Genomic DNA, 21,964 nt, shown 5'->3' with positions numbered 1-21,964 from the left:
CACTTTATCTTTAAGAAATATCATTTCCATCCAATCCTACTCAAGCCTGATCGAAAAAATCACACGAAATTAACTCGAAATTCAAATTTCATTATCGTTACTAATTTAAATAATTTCTATGAAAAATCCTCTTTTTGTTTCTCCACAGACTCATCTATAGAAACTAATCCCCTGCAGCATCACATTACGCCGTAAATCCAACGAATATATCCCAACACTGTCGACACGTTGGAAGAAGGTCTGAGTCGAAATGGAAGAGTAAATCGGTCGTCATTCGAGTCTTGTAACTGTTATTGCCTCGTATCGATTGGAGATCGACGAACTGGAGGCCTCACCAGGGAAACGATTTAAGATAATCGAGGAGCCAGCCCTCTCGGTTCGTTCGTCGGGCAACGACGAGCTATCGATAGAATAATTTTCGAGCGACTGTTCCCTCCGCTCAATCCCGGTTCTTTATTAATATTCGTCGACGTCCAAGAGTTAGGTTCGCAGCTGTGCCGTCCGCGGCGCGATTGAAAAGAGTCGGGGCAGGTGCTTTTGGAATTCGAATAGGGGGAAAAGCCGTCGGAGCGGGTTACTTGTGATTGCAAATCCTTGCCGATTCGATCTCGTTTCCTTCTCTCTTCTCGGTCGCGCGGGTCATTGTGCTTCGAATTGTGTCAGAAAATTGCCAGCCCGCGCCTTGTACAACACGGAACGGATTTAGAAAATTCGAATCCGTGATCTGCTCGAACAGTTCCTTCAACGAATCCTGTGGTTTGATATTCCAGATCCGATGGCAAGGCGTGAAATATGCGAGAGAAGAGAATATATGGTGCAGATCGAGGGTAGAGTGAAATGACATTTTTGAAATTTCTAACGAAGAAATTTTACCAACGATATTAGAATTTGAATAAAGAGTATTTTAAGTAAAACTGTTGCGTTTCGAGAATTTGTGTCGTAGCGTACATTTGGAGAAGTTTTACAATTATCATTGCCAGCATTCATAAACGCCGTAAATTCTGAAACTTTCGTCAATGTAATTTAACGATTTTCTAGAATCGTATCAAATTTGATCGATCAGAATGTTTTTCTGAATTTCGATTATACGAACGGATACTAGTTACTAGTGAAAATCATGAAATTCCTATCATACTTATAACCTGTTTGTTTTTCGATAGATTCGTCTCGAACAAAATTCTATTCTTTCCAGAGACTAAAATTCTATCTGTGGTTTAATCGCACAAAAGGAATCGTATCCTCGTATCTCCAAAATATTTTATATTACATGCCTCGACCCCTTTAAACGTCCCAACGTCAGCACCCAACACTATTTTTACGACCATATCACCGTATCTCTTCGCGCAACTGTACCACTCATTCGAAAGCGTCAGCGCGAGATTCTCCGGAAACCGAACGCGATGGGCTCGTGACGCGAGTCACGAAAAGGAGGGGAAAAAAAAAAGATGGGCAAAAGAGGATATCACGACGCGAGAAGGAACGCGCGTGGATTTGTCGTTGACACGTTCCGTGAATGGGGGCTGGTTAAACCGAGCGTGTAAAGCCCGAAACGTTGCGTGACTGCAGTCTGCAGCCGGCTGTTACACGGAGGAAGCTGTTCATAGTGTGTGCGATGGTATCGAATAACGCATATACATCTCTTATTCGCATTTGTGCACGCACAGACACGGAATACGCTATTCGCAGCGAAAAGTTCGCCTGCCAGAACGCTGACTAAGAACACGTCGTTATTACCTGTGCAATTTGTGGTCGTCGTGTTTACTCTTTCACTTTCCCTGCCTGGCCGGGTCTAATGTTTTAGGCCGGCCGCTTTAAATCACTGCCTCGCCTCGGCCACAGCTATTTCCGGCGGAATTGGAGCAGCCGATCGGTCCGCGCGCGTTTTTCCATCTACGCGGACCGATTGCACCGTTCGTGTAATTTACGTTGATCGATCAGTTCGCGCTTCGTAACGCTGCCAGAGATTTATTTTGTCCGTAGAAAGCAGAAATATATATATGTATATATGGTATATTTTTTTTTTCTATGGAAATTGATGGTGGCGACGTGATCGATGAAGATTAGACAGCTGGAGAAACGAAGTTTCCAATGGAAAAAGTCATTCGTTGCTGGCTCGGGTTAGCTTTATGTCATCAATTACGAAATACGATAGAGAAAGAATTGAAGAAGGTTTTACGGGTTTATAGAATTTGTCAAGAGGAATAGAAAATGTTCATTTAGAATTGATTCTTAAAATTGAGCAAGGTTCGTACTTTTGGTATCGAATCTAGTTCCGTCGCATCTTCTGAAAATACTTTATGAACTTATTTTATTCGTGCATAGTAGATTAAATAGAAAAGTTCCGATCAAAGGTTTGAGAAACGATCTCCTTAATAAAATTCACAAAATCCTTACTCTAAGTACCACATCAATCAAGCAGTCTTTTTATTCTTTCCAATAAGTAGCATAAGCCCTTCAAGAGCCAGCCGCTTATTTTCAAACATCACGCAGAATATCCCACATTTAATACCCTATGTTTCCAAAAAGTACAACTCTATCACAATGCAATCTCAAATCGAAAAATCGATAATCATCCACAAAGAAACCAAACCTCTAAGCAAACATTCGAAAAATAATTCCTTTAAACAACTGTAAAAATCCATCCACGATATCTTCGTCGTCAGAACTGTTCTGAATTGATCCGCTGGGTAAAAGTATTTCTCTCCAGAGTAATACGAACCATCCTTTGATCTCGCGGAATGGAATAAAGCTCGAATGCATCCCGACAGTGTCGATTGTTTCCCTGTCTCGACGAAAGCAGACCGAAAGTCCGTGAGAATTCGTTGGCCCGCGAATTCCTAGCCAATTATGAGCAGGTTCCCGTCTCGTCTTCCTATGGCAACGACGATTCCAACGATTTCTTCGTTCCTACTCTGCAATGAAAGGGGGTGGAAGGGGCGGAGGACGCGTTCATCCAGCTTCGTCGTTCTATCGGCCAAGATCTCATACATATTAATGGCGAACCGATCGATTTCGGAGCGAATTCGCTTCTTGCTCTGTTTAGGGACGTCGACGTTTCGGCGCGTAAGCCCTTCCGTCGGCCACAATGGTTATTATGCCATTAACGTAATGAAGTTAGGTGGCGGTAAAGGTTTCGGTGCCGCTGGGACGGCCTCTGCCTTGTTCAAAATACGAAGATCGTGATAAAACAGGGAACGTAGGCATTTTGATAGTAAACGAAAGGCGATCTTTGCATGCGTCCTTTGGTTAATCGAATGCTTCGACCGATGTAAGAGACGTAGATATTAAAAGAGTAAAAACAATGGATTTTTTAATTAGAAGGAATGCAAATTATACGTAGAATATGGCGCAACATAGTGGATGTTGCAGACTGTAGAATATAGAAGGCGTTCTCTTCGACGACTGATTCTTCTCCTTTGTTATAATACTTATTAGTAACGTCCATGCCTTCTTTATATTTTAATTAAAATCTTCCAAAGGGTAGAAAGGAATCTGAATGCCGCGGTATTCCTCAATGGAACATTGGAATATTCTCCAAAGGTGTATACGTAAAATTCATTTTTACGTTCATTCAAACAGGATCGATAAATTTTAAATAGGCGACGTATATTTAAATTTAATTAAACTGTTATATTCTTAAATTCCTATATTTCCAAGCCCGATAATAATCACGCAAATTCAATCGTTCCTCGCGTTGCTGGTTTTATCCAAAATAAAAATAGCAAACAAAGAATACTGCAACTTTTTTTTTACGCCTACGTGTAATATTTGTATTCCATAAATTTGCGAAGATCGTATCTCGATCGTGAATTAATGGTCGTCTAGTAAATCGAAATTACTCAAAATATGTAAATACGTGAACAGTGTAGAACTGTGTAAATTGTGTTAACAAAAATTAAAGGCAAAGGATACCTCGGGGATTTCTCAAGGGATGTTGATTCTTGCTAATGCATCGCGATTAGCGTTTATTGTTCTTATACATAGATTGGAGCAAACGGTAAACAATTTGTCCCCACGGTGGACCGAGTAACTACTATTAGATCGATTAAGTCAACGTGCAAGACGCATGGCTGATATGTTTAGGTGGCTGGAAACTGAATTCCTTGTGGCAACAACGTGGCTGTTTGCCGATTGTATTTCTTGTATCAACAATTGAGAAATGTACCGATGTTACGGATCGTGATTGCTTTTGTTTCACGCGACCAGTCGAAACTAACTTGCATGAGACAGGATTACTCGAAATCCCTCTGTTGCTGATTCATTATTAAACGTTCACTCAGAAATAGCCCAATAGCTTACTATTTTTATACGAAACACGTCATTGACTGAAACTTTGAAACCACTTTTCCAGTTATATTTACGTTACGTAGAATCGATATCTCAAATTACACATAATTTTATTAACGACAGGACAATTTCTTTTGTAATTAATTATTGGCGTGATTACAAAAGGAACCAAACGAATACTAAAACAAAGCTTGCCAATAATCTCCTTATCTCATTCCAGCGTTCGTGAAATCTAATAAATCTTATTTAACGCAGACTCGCAAATGTTCTCCGCTGTCCGTTATAATTTTTGCTAGCAATTTGCCATAGAAAATATAATTAGCTGCAGCGATAACCCACAAAAATCACGATTTAACGTTGTGATCAGCGAAACCGCTGAGGAACAATTCCAAAGCTTCCACGTAATCTCTCTTTGTGGATTTTTATCCCCGAAATCTCGCATTCATCATTACAGAAATTACCCATATAATAACCTTATTTCGGATTGAATCCTGAACCGGAACAATGAAAAACCTCTCTTTCTAAAAAGCTTCAAATTCCCATTAAATTTCACGTTCGCTTCTAAATTAATATAAATATCTAATAAATGAAAGTTCTCATCAATTTTATTTGCTACAAAAAATCCTTTCACCTGTTAATTTTCGCCCATTTGATCAAAGAGTTGGATTATCTGGATCATACTGATTCGCGTTAATAGAACTCTGAGAATTTAACCGAATAAATCGAAACGACCAACTTCTGAGAGCGGGAATAACAGATTAATTATCATGGCCGTTTGAAAAGGCAGCTAATGTAAATTGGTAAATTATCGCAGCCAAAAAACGACAGTTAGCAGAGAACGAATCGCGTGAACGTGCTCGTTTCCATAATTTGAACACTGGCTATCGGCATTTTAACGGGTCACGCTGATTAGTTGTAATGACAAAATATATCATTAGGCACCGTACCGTCTGCTGTCTCGTTAAAATGCTTTTGCGTCCGACACGAAATATCCCGAGTAATGTATGCACTTTGCAACGTCACAATGTGCAACTGCTATTAAGTAACAGTCAACAAGATATTTCTTTGTCGCGCGTCACGTCCTGGCCAGACAGTAATTTCAACGAGTATATTGCGTATTGTCGTCGACTATTATATTGTGTGTAATGTATTTTAGATTTCAAATCTTTGTACTCTTCTGAGAATTTTTTCTTCTATTTCCTTGCTTTCGTATTTCCTTCGGAATTCTTGCTCTGTTCATAAACGCACATTTATATATACACGCAATATCTTGAGAGCAAGTTTCTTCGAGGAATAAATAAAACCGGAAGAAGTTTCGGAGAAACCTTTAAAACTTTGAGCCTATGTTTTTCTTTTGAAAAGAGTAAAAGAAATTAGCTTTGTGCCAAGATAGAGACTCATATTTATGGCGTCAATATTTAACGTAAAATGATTGAACGGAAGATAATTTTTCAAAATTTTACTCACCTGCACGTGACTCCAGACTTTGGGTTTCGGGCTGGATCTTGCGTTGTTCGTTGCATTCGAACTTCCACTGTTATTCGAAACGTTTCCAGATGAAGTCGTGGACTTGACGGACGGCTTTTGCGTTTTTGGAATCTGTGCTGTGACTGTGGTTGACGAATTGTTACGTTGTTGCTGAGGCTGTTGCGCGGATGTTTGCTGCTGTTGTTGCTGTTGCGTTTGCTGCATAATCTGTTGAATAAGCTCCAATTGTTGCTTTGTGAGGCCGTCGTTACTGGCACCAGGAGACGTGGCACTCTGTAAAATATAGAAAAAAAAAAACAGAGATATCAGCATTTTATTCGCGTTTCTCGAGCAAATCCGACGACTATTGAACTTTTATTTATCTTAAAGTTATAAAAAATACAAAAACACGTTGTTTATGAAGAAACTCAGTTGGCACTGATTTTAATATCTGTACAGAAATATCTTTACTCTAAAATGCTAGTGAATCGTTGGTGTGAAATTCAACGATATCTTTCAATTGCCTAGAAATAAATGGAAAAATATGAAATATCTTAAATAATTATTTGCAGAACTTATAAAACAATTGAGAAAGCGTGGATTATTTTTCTAATTTCGTTCGTGAAACTTTTCGTGTCCCTGTCTCGCTTAAAAAAGAACAGAGAAAGAATAATCCTACAGAAAAAATTTGACGATGACCTAGAAACCTTAATCGATTAAAGCTAGGTTGAAAATCTACCTCAAAATGGACAACTTCGTTTCAGTGTTTAACGATCTTCTCTAAGAAGTTCACTTCGTTCCGCATAAACGCGCGCGAATCCTTTAGAAATAACCTGACGAGAAATCTAATTGAAATTCTAGCTTTTTCAGCTTCTTTTTCTCACGTCTTTCGAATTCCTCGATTATAAATATAATTCAAATACATTGTACTGTACAAAGCGGGACGATATTCAAAGAGTCGGAATTTCGCACAGCTAGTGGGTGACCAAATTTTAAACGAACGCGATCTTTATCGATCGAATGGAACGAATAACACAGAAAAGCGGGCTTTTCCCTTCTCAAGAAATTCCATTCGCCATGAACGTTAACGACCATCGTAATATTTGCGAAAGAATCGCCCCATAATATCGGTGCGCTATATGGTTGGCTTACGCACATGCACACGCCTAAACGCACGATACGTGGCCACCAAGCGAACAATGAAACTGATAGCCAACGCATATACTGGACGACGCAGCTGTGCTATGGTACACTATACTTGTACGCATTGTTTTATAGTCGGAGATCTCGTAGTATGTGAGCTGCGTTCGTACTACTGCCAATTTCTCCAGATCGGAACCCCATGGCGACGCGCAATGAAGGAAGATACAAGCGAACCGCGTTATTTTATTTGGATCGAGTTATATAGAAAGAAAACAGGAAAATAAAACGTACAACCGTAATTGGATTTTGTATAGTTTTATACAAACTGCAGCAGATGTTAGTGTTAGAAAAAGTTTTCATTGCAACTATTGGATATAGAGACCAATATAGAAAAAAAATTTTGATGTACAACGAATTTTTCTAGATCGACTGCTAGAAAAACGGGGGCAGTCAGCCGTTCCTTCTTTTTCTTTTTTTAATGGGAGCATTTTTCAAATCCGAAGATTCGGGTTTGTTGCAAAACTATCAGATTCCTGCCGCGGTAATTTATCTCCTCCAATTCTAAACTCAGGAGAAATAATATCCAGACGATAAATTCGGATAGAACGTTCCGCATGAAGTACAATAAAATGCAGGAAAAAAAAGAACGCGAGGGAGGGGAAAAAAGAACGAAAGAAGGACAATAAAAAAAAGGGCAATACAGAGAGAAAGAGAGAGAAAGAGAGAGAAATAGGGGAAAAGAGCGCGAGCGCCAGAGTAGACGCGTACCAACGAAAGAATGGCGGATGCGAGCAGTGGTTGTCCTGCCTGCTGATCGTTTTTCGACGACACACCATGGAAAAACCGTAGACGACGGTACGTTCACCTTTTTTGCTTTTCTCTCTTTTTCTTCTATTTCTTTTTTTTTTTTTTTTTTTATTCTACTCGATGGAACGACGAATGACGAGAGCGGTAACAAAGGGACACGACGGGGGCCGGATTTCACGATTTTTAATTAAGAGACCGGTCCCATTGGGTTACCACGGACACGCCCGGCATGCCATTCGTGTCATCGCTTTCCGAACGATCCTCGGACTCGGTTTCCTGAATTATTCGGGTGTGATCGCGGAAAGGCTGGCCATTCAATGCTCCCTTCGTTCCTGTGCAAGCGTTTTGGTTATTACGGACGGCACCCAGTCGAAAAATCTCCGGACAACTGACGGCAAGCAAGAGATATGTACGGGATATGCGCATTTGTGTTACGCGGTTTCATTGATTCTGACTTGTTTGTAAGGACCAGTCGCAACGTTAATTTCGTATAGAGAGCCAGACGTATTATTTTTCAATTTGTGGATGATGTTTGTTTGCGATTAGATTGTTGGGAATATTTTCTACTTTCAAGCAGCGAAGTGTATATTTACATAAGGGGAATAAAATAAAAGAATAACGAAATTAAATAATATTTTAAGATTTAAAACTATAAATTATTGTATTTTAAGAGAAACTATTTTATTTATTAGGCGAGGGTTAAAAAAACACTCGCAAAGTTAAACTTTTTAAAGTTTAAAACTATTCAAACACTCGTATCCAAAACCATTGAAACGATTAATTTTATTTTACCCTTTAGTCGTATTTCCAGTCAAACCATAAAGAAATAAACTAATAAAGTGTATGGATCGCTGAATTTTCATATTCAAATTTCAATACTCTACAAATAAGCGTACGCATACTTATTTTATTACGTAAACAGCTTTCGACCCTCGCACTTTATGGCAACCACGGTGTCCAATCCAAAGCCGAAAGAAAGAAAAAAACAGCTCGGATCCAGCTGACGCGAAATAATTTCGCCACGGAGGCAGCCGCTAATCACTTTTACCCGGGCGCGACGAACATGGACCGTGGGACATCTACAGGGGGTGGCGAGCACGAATTGGAGCGTCGATTAAAATTGGATTTGTTAATTAGCACAGGGAATGTGGCGGCGCGGACGTTCCCGATCCGTCTCATACCTTATTAAACCTTCATTTCGTAATTCCCACGCTACCATTTGTCATCGCTGTAATCAGTAGCCGGTTGTTTTCCGCTGGCACCGAGTTTTTCTCACCCTCCGAGCTGACACAGGGTAGAACGATATATCGGGCAAGATATTTTATGCTACCTCGCTGCCACGTCCGTTGGCTATTGTTGCGTTACGCGAACAAATCACGGTGAATTGTTGTTCCTCTGTACGTAAAAGTTGCATTCGACTATGTAAATTTGTATATGAAGTTAGCGGAATTATTTTTCCTTCCTTGTTTGGAAAAATAATTCCAGAATCGTATCTTTTGTTTATTGCGTTTTTAATCGATTAATTGTTTCACGATGTTGAGGAATATTTTTTAATACAGCGGAATTTCTTGCGAATATGGCTGTAAAATTTGATAATATATTTAACGAGGAATTTACTACATTCGTTCTCTGGTAATCGTTTGCAGCTTGGTTTAGTCAAATTCAGATACGTTTATTTCACGATTAACCTGTTATCCAGGAACATACAGACACAAAATTCTTATTAAAACAGCAGAATTGTAGTTTTCTGAAACGTTCGAAGTAAATAACTATAACATTTATAATATTGATAAAACAATTGAAAAGAACTTCGACACAAAAACTATTAAATCACTCAAAATGTTCTAAATAACATATAGTAACATGTACATAATCGTATCTTATAATTCTTTTACGTCGCTAGTAGCTCATGGAACTTAACGTGGCTATACAAAACGAAAGAAACTAAAAAATACCAATAAAACGAATATACGAATGTAAAAGTCAATCAGAAATAATTTTCACTGATCCGTCGTTCTCACAAAGGTGCATAAAATAAATCCACCATATTCTTTCCCAATCAATTCGCTTTAAATCTTGCCCATGCGGTGCGAGGGTGAGCGACAGAGGGCGAAATAAAACGAAACGCGCACGGTTAACTAATGTGGCCGAGTGAATATCGAATAATTATAATTAAATATTTAGGAGAAAACGCAGAGCCCTCCGCTGTATTTTATACCGTATGAAGAATTAAAGGCGTGAGATTGCATACGTGTGCAACGTACAATGTTTGTCTTCTAAATATATATTCGTACGTTTTCCATCCCCTTAATTTTCTGCTTGGAACGGAAATCGGCTGGCGTACGTTCGCTTATTATTAATATCGGACACTTTGTGGCCGCATAAAGGCGTTGGTAAGAGACACGGCTTTCACAGGAACTCGTTTATGGTTAGAAACAAAGCGGCCCTCTACCGAGCTTTGGATCGCTATTGACTTTTTGAGATTCTGATTTTGAGCATGTTTCGAAGCGGCACAATGATATTGTGTTATTTCAATACACCGATGCACGTGCGGGGGTCGGAAAAATTTGCTGAACGATCACGATTGTTCTCGTTCAAGCGATCGTTACGTATGAATCTTTTAGAAGCGCGAAAGCCCGCCTCAATTTGAATCTTTAACGCCGTTTACTTTTCAGCGTGGTACTTCGGCGCTGAGACCACGTGGATCATTGTTTTCTTTGATTTTTCTATTTTGATCGTTTAAAGCTTGAAACTGTAGATTCTGTTTCGTTAGCAGGCTTTAAGAAAGAAAAAATAAAAAATGTAAGATTGAGAGTGAAATTAGTGAATTATTATTAAAGGGTGATACGTGGAATTTATTTAATTGTCTGCTTACAGTTATTTATAGTTTGTTCGAATCAGAATACAATTAACAAATGCAATAAAATTAAGTAAAATACTCAAAGCTAAGAATTAGTTCAACTATTACGAAGAATTTGGAATAAAAAAAGAAAACGTAAAATGTTTCGACGTCTTTTAGCATCATTGAAAATTTTCCTCAATTCCTAAAGGAAAGTTTAAGATGCGTTTAAAATTGTCAGAAAATTTCTAAGCAGCAGTTCTACAAAAATAATTCTATCCTTCTCGAAGTAAGAATTTTTCATCTTATACATGGAATTATTAAAAAATTGACTTGCTTCTATAACTTAGACATTTTTCAATTTTCATCGCAAAAGTTTGACACGTTTTATACCTAGATCACACTTGCGATGCACGTACACCGAGGAAACGACTATTTGTAATCATAACAAAGTGGCTCCAGACACGGTCCATGAGGGAAACGCATTTGTTAGCCACTAGCTCACGGATGTTCGTTCTTCACAACGCCTCTGAAAGTTCGGTGTTATCTCTTGTTGGACGAACGAGCTTCCTTGACAAATCGTCGTTTCCGACGATAGGAGTATGTCGACGAACGGCACCACTTGGACTCGTTTTCACCCTCTTGCATCTTTCTTCGTTCTTACTGCACGTTCACCATATTCTCTATCCACGTGTGAACGAACACTTCCTTCTTCCTACCTTCCTGTGCGATGTATCATTGACAATTACAGGCAACATTTCGTAAAATTACTCACAAGAGCGAAAATAGCAACAATTCTTGTCAGAGACAAAGACAATTGAATTTAACATACAATAGTACTTCTTAATGATACTTTTGATAAAATAAGAAGTTATCTCTATGAATTCAATTTAAGGAGATATATGTATGTTACTCATAAAATTAGAAATATCGAATAATTCATGACTGTACATTTTTCTATTTATGTAATTATCTCGAATTTTGAATTTTTTAATCATGAATTTATGTTACTATCTCGAATTCACCGAGATATTTTAAAATCACAAAAATTACGTACCTGTTTCTTTAAATGATATCCGAATGTCTGTATATTCGTACAAGAACATTTTCGATATTTCGATTCAGAATATCACGTTGCTACAAATTCAGGTTGAAATTTCAATATTTAAAAATACCTACTTCAACAAAGAATCCATCATTTAAGCGTGAAAAGCCCATTCCAAGGCTTTCATCGCGTCCGCACGCCATAGTAATTTTCGCTGCAATTATTGGCCACGATGTCTCGCATCATCTTGCCACCCTCCTTAATTCCTTCCTTCCTACCCTCGTTCGACACTTTCCAACGGCACGGCTGGCGCGTCCGCGATTTCAGAATCCATCGTGCTCACGCGAGAATCGCATTATTTTTCTGCCAGCCTCCCTCCATCTCTCACGTCGCTACCACGCTCGTTTATCATCCGCCTTTTCTCAGAGACGACCCACTTTTCTGCGGGGCGCGGCTGTCTTCCTTCCTCCCACTGTTTATGATATTTTCGCGTCTCCGTTCTATTATTTATAAGCATATACACGGATGCTTCCTCTGTTCGTTTCCGGTGTTGCTTCCGCGCGGTCCCGCAACCACCAGAGATGCTCTTTTATTTCAATTGTTCCAGAGTGAAGGAAACGCGGCGAGCTTTTAATTATTCGACCACGTTTTTTGCGCTATAGCCAATGCAATTCTCTTTACCGTTACGTCTCCTTTCTCTCTTTCTAGATTTACCTGCCACTGTGCTAGTTTCTTTGCGTGATAGCGTTAAACTTTGTTTAGATGGGAATTTGGTACCGATTTAGCCTACCTTTAGGTATGTTCGTTTGCGATTAGGACAGAATTATAGTTAGAATGCATATGCACCAAACAATTACAATGTTTTATAAAAGCGTAGTTAAATTTCTTTCATACTATAATTTCGTGAATTATTAATACATTTTCTTTCGGTAAAAAAACTTTCAAAGAAACTCGTGGCAATTTGCAAATCGTATCACATTGTTATGTATCATTACACATCTCTATAAATGAATTATATCTTGCGTGTCTTATTCTTTTTGCCATTAATAATTTCGTTTAAGGGAAATTCGATTAATACCAAAGCCAGATATAATCCGATCGTAACGTAACGATTATTATGAGATTACAACATTTATAAATTCTCCAACTATGTGATATGCATGCAGAAAAGTACACAAGTTAACAGTGTTGTGCAAACATTTATGGGTATGCAGCTTAATCAATTACGTTAATTATCTAATATATTTAATAACGTGCTCGATAATGAATCATGGTGATTAATGATAGCACTAGCATATTAATATATTCATGACGTGGAAGCAAATAAACATCGATTCAACATCTGCAACGGGGAATATTTTACTTTTTAGTCCCATTCACAAGAGCATAATTATTTTTCATTTTAACAGGACGCCCTATTACTTCGACGCTGTTCGAGATTCTTGTAATTTCTTTCCTCTGGTAACTCCCTTCCGAGGCAGCCGAATAAATGCGTGGAATTTCTCACTTCCATATCCGCCCCCTTCTTTCGTGTTGTAATTTCAATAAACAGTAGTGCAGATGTTAAAATCCCCGAAGGCGGCTCGCACTTCGCGTTTTATACATCGCGTGTGCAACGTCGTTCGACGATATACAGGACGTTTCATTGATTACGTCGCGAGACATTTTTCTCGAATCTTTTCATCGATTTCAAGAGACTCGTAAATTTTGCATTAGTTAGAAATACGAAGAAGATACAAATTTATATAATACGATGTCGAGGTCGACATTAAGTATAATACAACTATAGATCCAATATAATTTTACTCTGCTCGATTAACCTTACTCGTTGATCGACTACTTTTAAAAATAGAATGACTCGTGTAGCTGTTGTAGAAAAATCAAGTCTTTCTTCCAATTTTCATAATGTACTTTCTATAACATACTGATAACTCATTTAAAAATGATTTCTAAACTATATAAATCTTACATTCATTTGCCTTAACAAACAATTTGGAATTCTTTAATTCTACGATACTTTGATCTCTGAAAATTAATTCGAACTTTCTAAAACGAAATGGGAGAATAAATCACGGAAATTAACGAATACGTTTTATCACGATATACTTATTATACAATATTCCGAAACACGAATAGTGAAACGACCTATACACGCGAGGGAACGTGATATCCTGAATCGAACGTAAAGTTCGCCGCGGCTGGTAGAGGCTGAAACGATCGAAGGGCTTTTCCACGAGACAGGAAATGGGAGTTTGAAAATGTATTCCAGCATGAGTGACGCGTATGTTATTGTCGGGAGACTGGCGAACGAACATCCGGTGTGCAGGTAAACGAGCACAGGGAGGCGGAGACGCGTGGAAGATGATTGCACGCGCGTTAGTTCCCTGAAAAATTTCAGTCAAGCCCACCGAGAGACACTGACGTGCCTGGTAATAGCGTTAACGGCGCTGGAAAATCAAATTCGATACAATACGAATAAGCAAGATGAATAACGACGAAGACGAAAGTTGGAGAACTGAAACGATTCGTTCTGGCTTGAATCATTTTATTTAGACTTTTATATTTTTCGATAATTAAGAAAAATAAAGTAGTCGTAAATAAATTTCTTTTACTTTTATATTTCTCAAAAAATTGTTAACTCGTGTTATAAAAATTCATACAAAGAAGTCAGACCCAAGAAGATGAAATAGGCTTTCTTGCAATGTATAAACGCGGAAACTTGAAATAAAATATCCCACAGAAGGTATTCTTCTAACCCCCGCACTCGCCCTTTAAATTTCATTAAAGTTCTCAAGCGCTCAACCCTACGGTCTTGTCAGTAATAATTATAAACGAATAAACGGAAAATAGGGTTTCCAAGTCCCAACTTAGTTTTTATTTATGCACTTCCAGCTTATATTCAAACGTTAAAATTACCATATATTCAGAAAGCGCAAATTTCCAGCCTCTAAAAATTTCTTAAATCAATCTGTCCTTTTCGATCCTTTCGCTTCGGCAAATAATTATTCTTAGAAAAGTACGTATCTCGCGCTTATATACGTTTATTCGCTGTTTATTCGCGAGGCGAAAGTAGACGGCAGGTGAGAAAAGTTAGCTCTAAGTGCGTCACTTTTCGAGGAAGTGGCGTTTCTTAATCGTCTCGGGACGAAAAGGTACAAAGACGCGAGTCAGCCAAACTTCGAAATGAAAATTGACGGGGAAAGGCGAAAATATGTGACCACGGAAGGATCTTAACACCTGCTTTCGCCAGCGACGAGGTCCCAAGGTGGCCACGATGGACTTAAACGAAATTAAAAGTACGACGTGCTTTTTTTTCTCTTCTCCAGTCTCTCCTCGACGGTCTGCCGGAGAAACTTGTCCGTCCACGCCGCTTCTATCGAAGTTTTTTTTACATCCGTCGAGATAATCTGGCTTAATTAATTTAATTCCGGAGGAGAGGCGAAGCCAGGGCCGTTTCTCCTCGACCTGATTCTCCATCTGCCACGCCACGAAACTATGGCAACCGGTTCGTTAACGAACGTTTTATTATGCGAAATACAGCTACCAGCGGATATCGGACACGCTATCGATACGACGAGTATGGATCGCGATTGGTATCTGCGTCTTGTAATTACATGATCCACGCTTCGACGCTCTCCCATCTTCCATGGGATTAGGTTCTGATGCTTGTTGCGTAGAGAATGAGAGGTCGAATATCCACGGTCATTTCGTAAACAGATTTTAGAAAATGAATTCTTTTTAAACGTTAAGAACTCTTTTTGTTGGATAAGCGAGGGTGGTATGTGATTGAGAAGTTTGATTTTGTGAAAGTTGAAAAACTTGAGTTTGGTATAATTCATAGGGAGAAACATTTAGGTTTCTGATAAATTACCGTATAGAAATAAGTTTTATAAATAAAATTAGGTACTTTATACTATTAATTATACGAAGTTTTATTACGTTTCATAGTCCTAATCATCAGTTCATCGATCACAATTTCCAATGTTCTAAATAATTCTCTATTTTAAATTATCATAGCGCAATATCTTTCGTTCTTGGAATACAGGTAAATTGCTCAAAAATCACAACTATATACAATCTTGCGAAGAAATGAAATACAAAATGATTATCATTCATTTCTGGTTCTCACAATTTAATTTACTCCTTGATTTTAAATTGACACAGTAATAGACGATCGATATATTGATAACACAAACAAGTAAATTCGCGAACTCTCTTATTGAAAATGGAAAAGGAAATAATATTTCTAGAAACGATGTGCTGGACATGTCGCATTTTTTACATTCATCGGAAGATGTAGAACTGACGCAAGGGATGGGATAGAAAAATTTGACCATAAAAATTCTGCAGTTTGTCAATCTAAAATTTATATCGTCCACGCGATACACTTGCGTGTGTATGATTCAAACTAGAACAGAAAAGAGAAAAAGGAGAAAGAAACAGGAAGAACCAGACAGAGAAAGATGATATGTTTCTCGTCTTGCGAGCATTTAATACCCAAACCAACTGGCTTATCGACCTGCGAGAGATCGGCATCGTTTCACTACACAAATCGTCAAGTTTCCATGGGAATCGACAACCAGACAACTTCGTTTGTTAGTTCGTTCGCGAAACTTTTCCAGAAGTTTCATGGATGTGGTCGCGATCCTAACTATTTCTTCGTTCCTTCTTTTAGCCAGAGGTCTGTTATTGACGAAGAAACTTCAAAATTCTTATATTCTAAGCTTTCATCCTCGTATACTATTTTATTCTCAATTATATAAAAATGTAATATAATTAATTATACTTTCTTCTTAATTCTATCTTTATTAGATGCAGTTTTATCAGACAAAAGTAAAGCTTCCGATACGTATGTACGAACAAATAAAGGAAAAAATCATGAATTTATCCTAAGAAGACGTATAATTTGCATAGTACGTTTGACTCAAGTACTACCATTTGATCTCTCTCATTGACCTAATTGCCTACAACTTTATTGGTCTGTGACTTTATAATTGGTCGATCGATAGTTGAAAACATTTTACATATTCAGGTATTCTTTCTATCTATTCTACGTTAGAAAATAAACGAAATTCTGATTGCGTTACATATAACCATGTTATCTGTTTACAGAATAAATGATAGCGCTATAAAAGTTTTAGCTTGAAACTTCCATAAAAATAGCGAATGAAATACCGTATTTTATTAACTCACTGAATGAAACGAAAAAAGAGTTCACCGTGATATATGAGTTTGTTCGCGTAAAATTTGTCACGAAATTGACGCAACACCCTATACATACGGTGCAACAGGGTATGCTCTGTTCGATCGACTGTCACAAGCCTAATTGCAATATCGTCAGGGGGTTGGCATTCGGGGTTGGCATTAAAGTGGAATTCCGTTTCGATTGGCTACGACGCTCAAACGACATTTATAGATACATACACGTCTCCCTTCCTGCTTCACTTTTAATCTATCACCCTTTAATCTTTCGCCTGACCAGTTTATCCTCGAAGCATTTGCGAAATAAAAATTCCTGAAAATTTCTTGACGATATCCACCGTATTGAACTAAATTAATATTCAACAGGAATTTCATTATAGACGAATTCTCGTTCAAGTGAATTCTCATTTTTAAAACAAAACGTCTATAATGGAAAGGAAGAAAATCTTATCTGTTAACGCACTATTTTACACTTTTTGTAAAATTCGAGCGAAGCAGGAGCCTTATAGTTTCGTAACAATCATATCGTTCTACGATAAGATATAATTTACAACCGCGAAGTACTATAGTACGTGATTTATAAAAATCTACCTCCAACAAGAAATGAAATGAAATCGTCATTTGCAGTTTGCAAGATATAGGTGATGCATCCATTGTACGCCAGGCTATGACCATTAATATATCAGTGATTAATAGCTCCGTTAAAACCATTTCTCTCAATGATAAAGTACGATCTCTCCTTTATGAAACTTAATAAATCAAAGGGTACAAAGAAAATAAAATCGAACACCTTCATAGATTTAATCACGGGTATAGTTAATATATCATATTTATGAAACTTATATACATTAAAAATTCTTTCATTAATTACAAATTTTCATTTCAATCTTCTTTTAATAGAATTATACTCGAAATCCTAATACAGTGTCTAATATTTAAAATACTCTAGTAAAACTACATTTTTTCATTTCCTTCCAATCTATAGATTATAATACACACTAATACATAAATACCATTTTAAGAGAATTACATTCGAATCTTCCGTGTAATATCTAATACTAGTGAAACTTCGACGAAAGTACATTTTTTTGTTCGTGCAATGGAATTGCAATTAATCCAAAGTGATGCAGAAATTTGTATACACGAAAGTTTGAGACAGAAACGGGAGCATTAATCGGATACGCGGGAACAAAGGGGTGAAGCTGCCGACAAGGGTAGAAAAAATTCATGTCCTGACTGCGAGCCAGAACGAACAATGAAATGTACATTAAACGAAGCCAATTTCTGGCCATCTTTGTTCGCAAACATTCGGATATTGCGTATTTAAAAAGGAAGCTAATTCGTCGTTTTTTGGCTACGATATTCTTCGTTCGTCGACGAGCTCGAACCGAAAAGCACGAGAAAGCTTGATAAGATCTCGACCCCGTTACGCATCGCGTTAAACCCTCGAAAAAATGTGATGGAAGATTTCCACTGCCACGAATGAATACCCGTTTTCGAACTGAGAGATACACCAATTTTTCTCTTTGGACTACTTGATGCCCGTGTGTGCGACCATTCGAAGAATTTACGGTAGTCAGAAAAAAGTCCTCGCCTTCGTTTCTTTTCAGTGATGAAGCTAGGTTGCAGAGATTTTGTTCACGCTCGAGAAATAAAATAGATTACGAGTTGTGATATTTCTGTTTTTGAGAATGGTATTGTTTTATTTTAAATATTTGATTATATCTTATTTTATGTGAGAAAATGAACTCGACCGTTATCTTTGGATATCGAGCTTTTCTATTGATCTTTGAATGCTATTAATTTTGGGCGACTGAGTGTTAAAAAGATTAGAAATTTCAGAATATTTTTATTCATACTTCTAAATGTTCTTATTTTTTTTTTTTTTTTAGAAATTATGCGAGCATTTAAAAACCTATAATACGTCTTTATAATATGTCTTTTATTTTATAAACTGTTCATGTATGCAGGAGTAGCGCGTTAATGCCATAAAAAGCTGCAGTCGTTTCAATGCATAGACATTTTTGTTCCCTCGTCAAACATAATCCACAAAGGACAAACATCGATCGACATCGAATAATCTATTATCCTGTTGATTGAAAAATCCCATTACTCATGCATGTACTGTGAACGCGTACCACGAAGAAAATTGCAAGCTATTGAAAAACTATAATTAAAATCACTTAACACACACCTCATTGGAAAATCGTGTTATCTTTAAAACGCGCACCCCTTTTATGTTTGACTTCAAGACCATTAAACGGAGACAATTTAAAAACAACTGAAGGGCTGAGATTGAAATCACGTTCGAACGTTTCGATTTGTAGTTTCTATCCTTTTATTTTATTTCTGTCTTCAATACTTTCCTACTTTTCACATTTCTCTCCTTCGAAATGCAATTATAAGGAAACTTCGAAACGAGACGAATCGACTTTTGAAGTAGGATATGCTAAGATTCCATAAAAGTAAAATTCCAAAATTTGATGAAACTATTAATTATTCAGAATCTAAACTTGATAAAACTTTTCACTATCTTTATAAGCATGAAGAAACGTAAGTTTTAACTTTGATCGCATTTTTTTTTTGCATACAATTTCAAACAGAGAATATTCAATTCTTTGGTTAAACGATATCGAAGAAACTCGACTGAAAAGTCCCCTTTTCTCGAACAACCTCGAAAGCTCTGCTGTCAGTGCTTTATACGATATAAGAAAGTGCGAGGCATCGTCAAAAATTGCCCATTGAGTGAGAAATTTCCAAAATTGAAAAGCAAATTTTGCGGCGGGCCTCGCGTTCCGGCACGTGAAATTCGAAAGTACGAAAACTCGATAAGGTCTCGATCCGATTACACATCACATCGGCTAAAACTTTTAGGATATGGGCTTTTGTGACTTGCTTGTGTTCCCGGAGGGACAAAATCTACGCTAGAAAGCATTGCTCCTCTTTTTCGATAACCCCTTTTTCCTTCGGACAACGAAACTTCCGATCATCTCTTCGTACGGAAATCGAAGATCTTGCTGTTCGACTGATATTTGCTCGAAGTCAAAGAGACTGCTGGGAAAAGTTCGCTCTACCTTTGCCAATCGAGTCTCCGGTCGAGGAACGAACAAAATTGGAGTTAAACTTGTTACTTAAATGGAAACGAAACGTGCAATTTGATTAACTTCTCGGTAAAATTTTAATTAGTAAAAGATCAAACTGTTATGTTTTTAGTTTAATATTTTCGTAGAAAATGAAAGAAGAGTCGATGTATATATATATTTTTTTTTAATGTTTGGTAGAATCTTAGCTACTCGGCAATTGCAAAACTTAAGATACATATCTCATTTAATAAAACTTTCATTCACATAATTTACTTATTTATGAAAAAAACATGTGATACGAGGAAAGACAAGACTTTATCTCTTCAATTTGATCATTCGATTGTCGCGCTAAAATCTAGATAATTTAAACGATGAATTATCAATTATCCAAGTAATTGTTTCATCCCACATGATTTGCTTATTAACCATTTTTCTTTTAATGTATTTCATTCTCTGTATACTTAAGGTCCTCCTTACGTTCCAACCGAAATTTAAATTGCAAAGTGCACTTAAGACTTACACGAGAAATAACAGCATTCCCGTCCCTGCTCCTGGTATTAGACTGGTAAACGCGCTCAAAAGATCGAACCCATTGCTTGAACATTCGATCCCTCGTCCTATCGTCCAACGGGACGAAACTGGGTTATTCAAACAGAGAACTACTAGACGCGATAAAAGGTAAATCTTATTTCTGAAAGCAAAAATATTATTTCTAGATCCCGACCGAGCCGTTATTTCTAGGATCGATATATGTAAGTTTTAGACCTGTGGATAGGTATTCGTCTTCATATGAAATATTTTTCCTCTTCTCTTGTAGACCGCCGTCGCAATCAGTTCTGCACGCAATAACAACATCATACTTTTTATTGGAAGAATGAATAAATTCAAATAGTTTCAATTAGAATGTTAAGCTGACTATCCGAGAGAATGAAGAGTAATAATATTTATTATAATATTTTTAAATTGATTATAATTTTTTATTATTACTCTTTATTAGTAGCCGATATTTTGTTTGTTATCCATGTTAAATGAGCTGTATACGTGAACAAATTTTTCTCTTTCATATACACCGAACTTTTTCTTCCTTTATAGTATTTAATTTAGCTTTTTACGTATAAGCACCGTAAATAATATTCATTCATCAAGCGTTTTAATTCATTCGGTAATAATTGGTACATTTAATTTCTCTTTTAATAAAAACGCACGAATTGCCTGGTAATTTAATGCCCGATTTTGTAAACCGTATTATCCGATTGTACGGCCAATTCCAAACGATATTTAGAGGCGAATAGCTACTTCATTAATATTTTTTAATATTACGGTAATTTTACGAGGTTTCACGTATGTTTTATACATTTTGTACAATATATAAAAATATACTCTGCCCTTGTGGCACACATGGCGAAATATAGGAAACGCAAATGGTCAAATTTTACATCGATTTCTGTTCCTTTTGTATCGTTAAATTATGAATTTGTCGAGCCTTATCTCGTTCAGATAAGCCGCTTATGCGAAACAAATATAAACGATAAATTTCCAAGCCACGCATTTAATCCATTGCTGATTCAGAATGGGAATTAGAAATACGTGCTCGTAAAATTGCCATGTTCATCGTATCGTAATCGTAATGCACCGATGTTATATACAGCGTAATATTTATGTTGTTTTACTATGTATAACGGTTGATAAAGTACCTAGATCATTTAAAACTCGACTAAGCACAAGAGTATAGTAATTCGCTGCGAATAAAATCGTCTTTTAATCTTCTTCCTAGTCTTCTCTAAAAATTCAAATTATTTAAATCGAAGATAATTATCTTAATCGGTTATCGAAGGAAAACTTTTAATTCTATGAACATAGAAATCGATAGTTAAGGTCTGACACGATTAACATTTTTAACTGTTTAATTATAATTATTAGGCTTGAACAAGTAATACCTTAAATAGATAATAGCATAAAATATCAGACAGTCATAAACTAGTTTGCAACATGATTAAATTAATTTACAATTCCGTAAGAAAATAAATATAAAAACGATAGAACTATTTCTATGATTTTCATTGCAGTCTGTGAATTTGATCGGTATTAGTT

The 21,964-nt window shown here is 37.0% G+C and overlaps 1 protein-coding gene across 7 annotated transcripts in view; it reads right to left on the bottom strand.

The window, feature by feature from the left end:
* Positions 1–21,964, bottom strand: part of LOC117154918 (uncharacterized) — a 506,217-nt gene that overhangs the window by 87,931 nt on the left and 396,322 nt on the right. For all 7 annotated transcript variants that reach the window (XM_033330351.2, XM_033330377.2, XM_033330342.2 and 4 more), the window contains one exon: positions 5,755–6,048. In XM_033330351.2, coding sequence (XP_033186242.1) covers positions 5,755–6,048 — 294 coding nt within the window. The remainder of the gene's footprint in view (positions 1–5,754; positions 6,049–21,964) is intronic.

The sequence above is a fragment of the Bombus vancouverensis genome, chromosome 14, assembly GCF_051014615.1.
Source record: "Bombus vancouverensis nearcticus chromosome 14, iyBomVanc1_principal, whole genome shotgun sequence".
NCBI lineage: Eukaryota > Metazoa > Arthropoda > Insecta > Hymenoptera > Apidae > Bombus > Bombus vancouverensis.
The sequence above is the reverse complement of the archived record's forward strand: the minus strand, read 5'-3'. Positions and strand labels throughout refer to the sequence as shown.